At 41.5% G+C, this 12,570-nt stretch overlaps 1 protein-coding gene across 3 annotated transcripts; it reads right to left on the reverse strand.

Moving 5' to 3' along the window:
• Positions 1–651: 651 nt before the first annotated feature.
• F7 (coagulation factor VII) lies at positions 652–12,310 on the reverse strand. 3 transcript variants are annotated; one of them, XM_083437948.1, is made up of 9 exons: positions 12,183–12,310; positions 10,022–10,201; positions 6,672–6,832; positions 5,703–5,727; positions 5,509–5,622; positions 5,184–5,324; positions 4,161–4,267; positions 2,519–2,639; positions 652–1,381 (listed from the first exon to the last, which is right to left on the reverse strand). In XM_083437948.1, exons 2-9 carry the CDS (start codon positions 10,176–10,178, stop codon positions 801–803), a joined length of 1,407 nt encoding a protein of 468 aa, XP_083294074.1. In that variant the 5' UTR covers positions 10,179–10,201; positions 12,183–12,310; the 3' UTR covers positions 652–800. The 3 variants fall into 3 exon arrangements, with proteins under 3 accessions (XP_083294074.1, XP_083294075.1, XP_083294073.1); XM_083437949.1 differs by lacking the exon at positions 12,183–12,310 and adding an exon at positions 11,419–11,712; XM_083437947.1 differs by lacking the exon at positions 12,183–12,310 and having other exon boundaries at positions 10,022–10,352.
• Between the last annotated feature and the right edge of the window lie 260 nt (positions 12,311–12,570).

Consider the following 12,570-nt stretch of genomic DNA (forward strand, 5'->3'; position numbering starts at 1 on the left):
TGAATTACGTTAGTGAAAATAATATTCAAACATGCTTGCAAAAACGCGCACCTTAGGTCAAAACTGCACACGAAAGCATGGTTACTAGGAGGTATTTGCACTAAAATGCTGAATAATTTTCATGGTTTTTAAAAAAAAAAATTGCAAGCTGTTGCAGAAACGTGGAGAACTGAATTTAAGATTGGAAAAGTTAGCAACGGAGAGAACCATAATTGACATATCCTTTCATCCGTACTCCTCATTGGGAAGGTGGCCCCAAGGTGATCCTCTGATCATTTTGGTTGCTCAGCTCTGTGCATATGGGTTAACTCAGTCTAACCTACCTCGGAGAGTTGTTGAAAGCGTAAGAGCAGGGATGGGAATGTACATAGCATTCACAAACCGTGTAGAGAGAAAGGAACAAAGCCGAGACAGCATCTCCTATCACTTTAAATACTTTGCCTTATGCAAACTGAATTAAGCATGTCCACTCTTTTTTTGTACTGAAACTTTTAAGACTGCAAGAATCAAATCAAATTCTTATTTTTCTTGTTGTAAGTGAAAAATGTTAAAGATTACACTACAATTATAAACAGCGTATGCTCCCTTCCTGGTCGCAATGTTAAAAATAATACTGAAGAATAAACTTGTGAAAATGTATAAAAGGAAGTGTTAATTCAGTATATAGCCTTTAATTGATATACGATGCTTGAAGAATGCTGAAAAACAAGTGTAAAAAAAAAACACAAGGAAAGTGTTAATGAAGGCTGCAATGCTGTATACATTTATCTGTGATTAAATCCCATTGAACTCAATAGGCCTTAATTCTGAGAGGGTGTATGTACAACTGCCGTGCTAGAGGTATTCTGCATGTGATTGTTTAGCCACCCAATGTATTCTACCACATTGGTGTAAACTCCGTATGTGCCCATTGCCGCACAGCCTTTACCCCAGCTCACGATCCCTGTTAGAAACCACGTGTTCCTGTACTCAGTGGCGTGAGGCCCACCACTGTCACCTTCACAAGAGTCTCGACTCCCATCAAGGTATCCTGCGCAGAACATGTTCTTTGTAATGTTTAAGTTAGTGTGCTGAGCACATTCTTTCCTATGCATTTTGACGAGTCTCACTTGCATAAGTGTGGCTGATGTAGCCCCGCCTTCTAAGAGACGCCCCCATCCACTCACTGTGGAGTATTCAATGAAGCTCAGCACATCTGCAGCAAACCGCTGCTGAGGCAAACATATGGGCACCACGTAATCTGTGAAATTGACAGGTGTCGCTAACTGCAACAAGGCAATGTCATTTTCAACTTTTTTGGGAGAATACTTTTCGTGGATTATGATTTTAGCAACTCTTCTTTCCTGTTCACCTTCTTCTTCCTGGTCTATCCTGTATTTACCTGGAAAAGCAGGAACATTTGTTAAGCAACAGGTATCAGGTTTCTTAATAGCACAGATCGCAGAGTTGAGCCAGGTCTTTAGGCTCATATTCAGAGAGGATTAATAGCACAAAGACTGTCCTTATTTTGGGGTCACACACTGGCAAAGTTAGGTTGTGCAATTATAGTTGATTGGGAGGTTTTGCATCAAAGAACCCACTTTCACAAGACTGGACATTTTGTAAAGCGAAAGGAAAATGTGCTGGAAAGTGTGGAATACATTCCACACATTGGATGATGCATCATCCAATTTCCATGCAAACTAATCAGAATAATTTGTTATTCTGTAGCCAACACTGTCTAATCTCCGTGGAAACAAATCAGGATGACCTCTCAACAAACAGGTTGTCTGGAAGCACTGCATGATCGTTAATAGTTATGTTTTCGATTATTTTCTTGTTGCATGGCAGAATAATTTCCCATTATTGAACCTCCAGCAGGTACTCTTCCCCAGAGCAATTATTTCCTTCCCTGGGACCTCATTCTCCCTGACAGCAGGGGACCTATCACTGTGGGAATGGGACACAGCTGTAACATCCCTGAAGGCCTTATCTGCCAGCTTCTCTGCATCTTTTAGCTTTTCCAGGTCTGCCACTTTGATCTCAATGGAACAAATACATTCCCAGGGAGCCAGGAACCTTGATGCCCCTGCTGGCATTCTACCTGCATAATATTTTATTTAGTTTAAGCTACTTTACTGAGAGTTTGGATGTTATGTCAAGGAAAGGAAGGGCATAATGGAATGCCCTGGTCTCCTCACAGATGGACTCATATTACAGGCTGTGTTTCTAGAAGCGGAATGTGTCACACTGATCAGATTCTGATGTCCAATTATTTATGCTGACAGTCTTACTTGATCTACATATCTAGTGATCCAGTTATTGGCCATTTGATCTCCCTGCATGGCATAGCACACAATAATGTTTATTTTGTTTTGTTTTTTTAAAACCTTGTACCTCGTTCTCCACATTTTACCGGGGAAGCTTGTTCCAACTGTCCAACCATATGGATCAAGTGCTATGTAGTTTCAGCACAGCATAATTGCAAGCCTCTCTTTACTAAGTTTATCTTCTTAATTCCACTGAGGACTGTACTCACCCAGCTTTATCCTGAGTGTTTCGCGACGTGTTTGTGAGAAGCAGTGGGCTGCAGTAACTACCCATGACGGAGCAATCAGAACACCTCCGCACCTCTGCATTTGACCTTCTATCATGAGAGCCTGAAAATACAACAACCATCACGGCAAAACCCTTTACAAGAAACATGATTTACTTGGCATTTATGAAGGACCTGTCAACACATCTACCAGTAATGTGTTCAACTGAGTGGAATGGTTAGGTTGTTTAAATGACACTTAAAATTTTGGGGAAGTGAAATAATCAAAAGGCTGCAGCAACTTCTCCAAATGAGGGAAAGTTACAATGTTTGTGGGAGGGGTGTGACTGACTACGAATGTATGTAAGGTGTGGAAAAAGTAGGGAGAAAGATGTTTCTATCTCTCTTTCTCTCATAATGCTAGAACCCTAGGAGCATCAAATGAAGTTGGATGGCAGGAGATTTAAGACAGGCAAGAAAAATAATAGTCCTTTAAAAACAGCTTTAAAGGGCGACTCAGCATAGTTAAACTACGGAATTTGCCGACAGAACATGTAGTGATGGCCACCAATTTAGGCATCTTTAAAATGAGCTTAGACGAACTCCTGAAAGATAAATTGTGAGAGCTATGTACTACCACCAGAATCAGATGTTTTCAGCACCTCTGAATACTAACTTGCTTGGAGATAACTGCAGGAGAACATCCTGTTGCTCTCATCTCTAGCTTGTGGGCTTCCAGGGGCATCTGGTCAGCCACTGCAGGAAATAGGGTGCTGAAGTTGACAGGCTTTGTTCTGACCCAGCAGGGCTCTTATGTCCTTATGGCCAAGGAGAGCACCTGAGATACCAAAGCAAAGGCAAGGGTCTAGGCATCCTAAGAGTGGTTACAAAACTTAGTACACAGAGGGGGAGCTGAGTGAACAGTGTCTATGCCTGTCTTTTTTCTGCCCCCAAAGCTATGAGCAGCTTTGGACAGTGGGAGGTGAGAGGTGGTTTACACTGTGGAAAGGTGCAAAGGTAAGAATTCTTTATCACACCGAATATCAAAATCAAAACAAACAGCACACATAACTTTGGGTTTGACCTCCATTCAAGCACATTACACGTTGGGCTTTTCTGTTCCTGTGCAAAAAGAAAAGCCCCCCAAAAAGCACACTTGCGCATGTTGTGCTTCCCAACATTCAAAATACAACTTCTTGCTCATGTTTCTTACCGCTGCCCACACCTCATGAATAGGTGTGCTGTTTGACTGCTGTGCAAAAAATGTGTTGCTACTATTCCTATTATCCGTCTAATTTTTATAACTTTTTCAAAAATGATTTTTTTTTAGTATAAAGTATCAGTGTAGGAATGGTTGTCTAGACATTTGAAAAACAAGACAAGCTTCTCCTGTCTGCACTGAACACCTTGCAATGTTTTAACCACTTTGTGAATGTTATGTTGGAGGTTTTGTTTGGATATTGTTTTGTCTCTTTTGAAATGTAGGGATCTAGCACAGTTTTCTTTCTCCCTAATGCACTATGCAGTGTATGGAAAGTCAAGAGTAACCTGTTTGTGCCCCTCCCCCAATTCAGTGTTTCTGATGCAAAGACAGACAGACAGACAGACAGACAGAGAATTGTACTAAAGTTATTTGAAGACTCACTTGCCATGGGCATTCACCTGGAGGACAGGTATAACCACCTACAATTCTTCCCTGTCGGTCCTCCCTTTTTTTGGCCAGAAGTGGTATTTTCCCACAAGGATAATCAACTGCAAAAAGATGTAGCTTTTGTTATGCGTGAAACATGATATGAGCCCTTCCCCACTTCTGAGTTTGGTCTGTATCACGAAACACCAGTAAATAATATTTTGAAACATACATTTGAGCTTTCAGACTATAATACTGTGACCATGTTTTTAAGCGCAAATTTACAATCTTTTGTTCTTAACTACTATGAAAAAAGCTCATTCTCAGGTGGCAGTTTTGTATTGTGAAATCCTTTGAATCCACTGATTGAATGCATTTAAAGAGTGTGACATGCAATTCTTTTTTTAAGGTCTGTGCCTCATTCCCAACAGGCTGTTACAGTCACATCAGGCCTAGTCAACAAACCAGTTAAAGGTTGGACTGAAACTGATGCATATATCCCAAGCAAAGTCACAATCTGCACTCCAGCCACAAACTGATGACCCTGCACTGCTGCGACATGACAGATATACGTTTGTATCCATGCAGTATCGTTACTAAAAATGGAGAACAGGACAGTAGAGCACCTGCCACGTTTAATCCCCAATATCTCCAGGAAGGAGAAAGGCCCATCTGAAATCCTGGAGAGCTTTTGCCAGTCTGTGTGGACACTATTGAGCTATGTGAACCAGTGGTCTGACTCGGCATAAAACATTTTCCTTGCACTGCCAGTAGTTAAAATTGGTTTAGCTGGATTAGTATTTGAAGCCCTAAAGAAAATATTTCAGTTTATATGCTGGTAAAGATGCAACTGCTAAGTGGGAAAGAACAATTTTATCTGAATGGGGAATAGCATGGAATCTTTTTTTCTGCCATGATATTTTAGCATACTGTTTTATTTTAAATTAAAATTGCCAGATTTTTTTAAAAAGGTTTTTAAATATTCTCTGGCATCTATAAGGCCAGGTTGTAACCTGGTGTATGTGTTCTATATCTTACCTTCTGGGATACAAGATTCTTTATCACTTCCCAGCCTGTATCCCTCTGCACAGAAACACTGCCGTACTGCATTTGGGATATCGCTGCAATAATGCTCACAGTTGCCGTTGTCATAAATGCACTTCAGTCTGGTTTCTGGGCCTAAATATATGAGAACATATTAATTCACCAAATGCCTTGCAAAAGACCTGCAGAATTATATTCTAAATGTTATAGAGATGAGAGATGATAGAGATAGATAGATAGATAGATAGATAGATAGATAGATAGATAGATAGATATAGATACAGATGGTATAGATAGATGGATGATAGGAATATCTTACCAATTTCACAGTTTCTGCCCTCATAATCTTCAGGACAGTAACAATTGTACTTCTGGTACTCATCATGACAAGTCCCACCATTCTGACAAGGGTTGGAGTCACACTCATTAGCATCTATGAAAACACTCAAGTGTCAGCAAAAATTCTAGGAAGAGCTCCAATAGGAAATTTTCTATTAGCATGAGTCAGCTTACCTGTGTATTGTTTCCAGAATTCCATCTGAGTAGAAAAGGACAGAGATGCAGCAGAAATAATCAATATGAGCATAAAAACGTCAATATCTACGTAAAACAGCATCTACACTTTAACAGTTTGGGAAAAGTCATCTACTATCATGATAACCTTCAAAATATTAGTTTACTTCTGGGTTTACTTGTAACTTCCCTATTTTTGAACCAAGAATTGCTTCTTAAATTGGCTGATCCCACTCAGACACTCCCCAATATCACAGATGGGGCTTTTCTGTCTGCTCTGTTAATTTCACCTGAAATAGGTTCTTCTTTGGTGATGCAAAAGCCAATTGGGCGTGTGTTCCTTTGCTTAATGTTTCACAAGGAAATTATAAATGCCACGCCCAATATTTCAAATTGAGTCCCACCAGATGCAATATAGGAAATGGTACGTTGAACACCACATGTTGTTCATGTACTGTATGTACATTTATTACAATTACGTGTTTGTACAAGAGATATGATGCACTTCAGAGATCTATCCCCAAGGCCTGGCAAAGCCTGAAGAATCACAGATCTTATAACTCCCACTAATGCATTTAAAACAAGTAATCTCCAAAATCCCATTATCTCACCAAAGGTAGAACAGGTATTTTACCAGACACAAGAACCAGACTGAACCTTTTTGCTATTAAGAGTTTGGCAAATTCTTCTCCAAACAAGAAGCTGCAAATCACATTCAAATTGGCAAACTTCACTTTGCACTTGCAATCAGGGTCTGCAGTTCTGGTTTGGAGGGTGAGCACAACCCACAGTTTGCTGGTTTGGATTTGGGAGGGAACTGGAGTGAGCAAGGGGATTAGGGAGGAAAAGCATGAAGCCAGTGGTTCCTCATGTAATGTCAAACCATGGTTCAGTTTGTTATAAACCACTGATTCTAATAGAGATTTGGCAAATGTCATCAAAATGGGAAGATGCTCTTCCATTACTTACAGTCCTTTCGCCATCTTTGTAGATTTCTCTGGCTTCCTCAAATGAACATTTCTCTTCCATGCATTCTCGTTCCAGTGATCCCACTTTAAACTCTTCAAAGATGGTGTTGGCTCTCTTATTCCTTTGTAGCACACTGCTTGCTTCCTCATGCTTTAAGAAGACTTAAAAAAACAAAACAAAAAATCCTTGGCTTTCTGCCTCCACAAACCACAGTTATTAGGAACATCTCCACAGCCGAGGAAAGCAGGCAATGGAACTAAACCGAGATTACTGTATTTTATGTCCATTTTGGAGAGTATAAAAGTCATTCTGTGGGGGGTTTTGTGTGGATCAGTGTCCCCTGGTCTCCAGGTTGCCGTTTCTCAGCCCAACAATTCCTTCTTGCCCTCATTTGCCTTCACTGCTATTTCACCTTACTGGTGGTAGCAATCCATAAGACTTTTGTCAAGGGTATCATAAAGCTATGTTGGTAAACTGTGCTTTTTTTCTCAAGAAAAAAAGGTAGAGGCTTGTTGAGGCTGCTCAGCTGAGGCAAGGGGAGCCTTCCATGCCTCAGATGAGCAGCTTAATGAGCCCCCACTGCACTTCTTGGGCTCACGTGAGCCAGAGCATCTGGGGCTTGCTCAGCTGAGGCACAGCTTTCCCAAATGTCAGCTGTTAGTTGGGGGGCTGAAGAGTCTCAGAAAAGCCCTGCTACACCTCTGGTGTAATAGGATCCAAAATGCAGCAGACTGATTGGTCCTAGAACAATAGGATCCAAAATGCATCCAGCGCCAGGTGGAAGTGAATCTGCAACCTGATTGGCCTACAGGAGAATCCCGGAATTAGCCAATCACGTGCGACCCATTGTGTAAATAATGTATATAAAGCAGATATTTTGGGGAAACTTTCATTCCTCACTACTATGAGCTGAATAAAGAGCATGAAATCCACACTTGACTCCGAGTATATTTCAGAGACCCTCTCCGGATCCTTGTAGAGGATGTCCCCTTTGGGCTCCTTGTGAACCAGAGGCACAGCAGGGCTTTGATGAGGCTGGTCTGGTCTCTCCCCTGACTATTGGGGGCATTCTGACTTAAAAAAAGCCCTGCTCATACACATCATGCGATCACCACAACCAACCAGGTGAAACAGATGTGAGGGGAAATGAGGCTGAGGGCAGTGTAGGTGAAATTTATTTTGAGCAAAACGTCAAAATTGAGGAATACTTAGCACAGTCCTAGTAGAAATGCTTCAAGCCAGAAAAATACTTCACTGTTCATTGTCTTATGGGGCATTGTAATTTTCTTTTGAGTTACAAAACAACCCTCTTTGTCCAGCCCACAGAGAAACTACTCCCCATCAAATTCGAATGCAGTTTCCAGTGAAACATTCAAGAAATGTTTCATTGGATATGCTTGAAGCTGTCCCAGAAACTCCAGTGGGTACAGAATGCTGCAGCGAGGCTCCTCACAGGGTCTCTGCCATGGGAGCATATTCACCCAGTGCTTTTCAAGCTGCACTGGCTCCCGGTGGAGTACAGGGTCAGATTTAAGGTGCTGCTTTTGACCTTTAAAGCCCTTCACAGCCTAGGACCCTCGTACCTACGGGACCGCCTCTCCTGGTATGCCCCACGGAGAGCCTCAAGGTCCATAAATAACAACACCCTAGTGGTCCCAGGCCCTAAGGAAGTTAGATTGGCTTCAACCAGAGCCAGGGCCTTTTCAACTCTGGCTCCGGCCTGGTGGAACGCTCTGCCTCATGAGACCAGGGCCCTGCAGGATCTGATTTCTTTCTGCAGGGCCTGTAAGACAGAGTTGTTCCACCTGGCCTTTGGGCTTGGAGCCAATTTGATTCCCCCCCTCCCTCTCTTTCTTTTTTCTTTTCCTTCTCCTCCTACGATGAGGCTACATTTTAATGTTCCATTATTTTAATGTTGTATTTTATTTTTGTTTTTAAGTTGTAATCATTCATCTTGTTTTTATTATTGCTTGTAAGCCGCTCTGAGCCCGGCCTTGTCTGGGGAGGGCAGGGTATAAATAAAAAATTATTATTATTATTATTAAATATAATTAAAATTAACAAAGTTGACTGCATAGCTCCTTGCATCCAAGCAACTGTTAATTAAGAGGCATGTGCATCTTTGTGAGCATGCAATTTCCCCCCAAGTCTATCTTTTTAAGATTAGCTCCTCACTTGAGTGCAAGTTTTCAAATTTACTTCATTAATTCAAAGTCATGAATAGTGGGCTTAAATATAGTGGGGACTGATAGTTAAGTAAGTCATTCTCATAGTAGCCCCACCAAAATAAATGGACTTAAGTAAGTCAAGTCCCTGTATTTCAGTGGGTCTACTCTGAGCATGACTTGTCAGATACAACCCAGCATATCTATATTTCATAAGGTTTCTTTTTCTTTTTCCCCTAAACAAACATCTGTCTGACAAAGAATGTGCACTCTGAAAGCTGACTCTGTGTCAAATAACGAGCTGACTCTATCAAGAAATATTATTCCTGTTATGTTGCATTCAAACAGTTTAGTAACTAAATTGTATTTTAGGATTAAGCAAAAACAAACAAACCCTGGAACAAATATTTACCATGTTTAGCTTTAGTCACATTTTATCCTTCCAGTAAAGAATAACTTCACCTCTATTTTCAAATGATGTGTATCACAAATAATACATAAGTTTGAATAATTACAGATTATGATTGTAAAGAAGATTAGTCTATAGCTAGACTCACATATCACTTACTTGAGCCAATGGACAGTTCACACAACTTGTTTACTAATAATTCACAAAATGTAAAGAATCACATTTTTTTGTGATTACGGCCCTTCCTCTTTAGCTTTGTGAATGCCAGAAAATTTGCCCCCCAAAAAACACACACACCCCTTTCAGTAATTTTGGTAAAATTCTGAATTCTTAAATGTGGAGACAACACAGTGATATAGGTTTCTCTCTTCATGATATTATTCTATAGGTTCTGTTTAAACAAAACAATAACAATAACAATAACCAACAAAGAGAAAACTACATGGAAGCAATAATTGATAATGGTGGTTTTAGAAATACATAAAAAAGAGTTGGTCAGATTTGCTGCCTTTTTGACCTCTCAGTTTAAAACCTGGCTTTTGATCTATCTGTGAGGCACTGGGGAATTTGGTTAACCATTAAGCTTAGCAGCAGATTTTTCTAAATCATTATGGTAATCACATGAGCAGCTGTGTCACACAAAACAGTTTGGTTTTAGGAAGATTTAGAAGCATTGGAATCCTTTCTCAAAATTGCCCTGCACTTTCAATAAGAAAATTACAAGAAAAGGAAACATTTCAAGTTTATACATTATGACAGTTTTTCATGAGTCATACCTGCAGCCGGTGAAAGCGGATACACCAGGAAAAGGAAGAAAAACCGAATGCTGAAGTGACAGGAAATCATGATGAAACCAAAATGCTTGTGTCCCAAATTGTGTGCTGATATTTCAGCAAGATCGCGGTGACCAAAGTTCTGCTGCAATTGCTCCATTCATAGGAGGGGGAACAGAAACACTGGAAGAGAGAAAACTGAAGCCGTAACAAACCAATTTTCATGGGCGGAAAGCTGAACAAACAAGAAAGATCAGATTTAAGTTCATTTATTTCTGTTTATACCAGGGGTGGAGAAACTTTTTTCAACCCAAGGGCCGCTGTCCCTCATCAGAAACCTCCGGGGGCCACATGCTGGTGAAAAGTGGGGCGAGGGGAAAATGTTGTGGAGCATAGAATCATAGAATCATAGAATCATAGAGTTGGAAGAGACCACAAGGGTCATCGAGTCCAACCCCCTGCCAAGCAGGAAACACCATCAGAGCACTCCTGACATATGGTTGTCAAGCCTCTGCTTAAAGACCTCCAAAGAAGGAGACTCCACCACACTCCTTGGCAGCAAATTCCACTGTCGAACAGCTCTTACTGTCAGGAAGTTCTTCCTAATGTTTAGGTGGAATCTTCTTTCTTGTAGTTTGTATCCATTGCTCCGTGTCCGCTTCTCTGGAGCAGCAGAAAACAACCTTTCTCCCTCCTCTATGTGACATCCTTTTATATATTTGAACATGGCTATCATATCACCCCTTAACCTCCTCTTCTCCAGGCTAAACATGCCCAGCTCCCTTAGCCGATCCTCATAAGGCATTGTTTCCAGGCCTTTGACCATTTTGGTTGCCCTCCTCTGTACACGTTCTAGTTTGTCAGTGTCCTTCTTGAACTGTGGTGCCCAGAACTGGACACAGTACTCCAGGTGAGGTCTGACCAGAGCAGAATACAGTGGCACTATAACTTCCCTTGATCTAGATGCTATACTCCTATTGATGCAGCCCAGAATTGCATTGGCTTTTTTAGCTGCCGCGTCACACTGTTGGCTCATGTTAAGTTTGTGGTCAACCAAGACTCCTAGATCCTTTTCACATGTACTGCTCTCAAGCCAGGTGTCACCCATCTTGTATTTGTGCCTCTCATTTTTTTTGCCCAAGTGCAATACTTTACATTTCTCCCTGTTAAAATTCATCTTGTTTGTTTTGGCCCAGTTCTCTAATCTGTCAAGGTCGTTTTGAAGTGTGATCCTGTCCTCTGGGGTGTTAGCCACCCCTCCCAGTTTGGTGTCATCTGCAAATTTGATCAGGATGCCCTTGAGTCCATCATCCAAGTCGTTGATAAAGATGTTGAATAAGACTGGGCCCAAGCAACAGGTGTGACTCTTGGCTTTGCACACAAAAAATATTTCTACATACGCGAACATCCCATACGTATCTCTCATTCCTCCAAAAAGAGGTTTTGTCATAGTTCGAGGACACATTCCACCCAGAAAAAAAAGTTGAGGAGACTGCAGAGGGTTTTCGTCTGGGAAAAGGGTGTGTGGACTGGGAAGGGGACTGAATGGCCTAGGAAGAGGGTTGAGGGCTGTGTCCTGGACAGCTGCATTCAGCCTCTGACCATGAGGTTTCCTACCCCTGAGTAAAGGCCTGCTTTTCTACACAGTGTGAAAGCCAGCTGACAACAGAACCAGCGAAACACAATGAAGAAAATAAAAGTACAGTGGTACCTCGGGTTACATACGCTTCAGGCTACAGACTCCGCTAACCCAGAAATAGTACCTCGGTTAAGAACTTTGCTTCAGGATGAGAACACAAATCGTGTGGTGGCAGCGGGAGGCCCCATGAGCTAAAGTGGTGCTTCAGGTTAAGAACAGTTTCAGGTTAAGTACGGACCTCCAGAACAAATTAAGTACTTAACCCAAGGTACCACTGTATCTACAGCGTGTAAATGGTGCTGGAATTAAATCCTAGGAAGTTGAATATATATCCTAAAACTTGATTGCATTTTCCTCTCAGGATCAAATCAGTTATTGTTTTGATGTGTTTGATCGCAGGGCCTATTTGGTAATCTGGCACTGTATGTAAAGTAAAATTAGAAGAGTCTTAAGAAAATCGCAGGACACCAAACCGTTAAAACCTCTTAGGCGGCAGATGAGAAAAGATAAAACAAGCCTCTTCACAAAAGGAAAGCAAGCATGTGGCCTCCCCACAGAAAGTATAGTATACAGCCCTGAGAAGGCCTCTCACATGTCTCCACCAAAAACACTTCAGATTTGGGTGGGACTCCAGTCATGTCCTCTTATTGTGAAGGGGAAGAGTGGCTCCCTCACTTTGTCCTCTCCACTGCACTCCCAGAGGACTGGCCCACAGGATAAAAACAAGCAAGCCCTAGAGCATGGAAGGGGTTGGGCAGCTCTGTTAAGAAATGGACAAAAAGGGTGCGCCTCATGAGAAGAAGAGTTTGGATTTGATACCCCGCCTTTCACTCCCTTTTTTAAGGAGTCTCAAAGCAGCTAACATTCTCCTTTCCCTTCCTCCCCCACAGCAAACACTCTGTGAGGTGAGTGG

The sequence above is a fragment of the Podarcis tiliguerta genome (genome assembly GCF_965153285.1).
Source record: "Podarcis tiliguerta genome assembly, chromosome: 4".
NCBI classification, from domain to species: domain Eukaryota; kingdom Metazoa; phylum Chordata; class Lepidosauria; order Squamata; family Lacertidae; genus Podarcis; species Podarcis tiliguerta.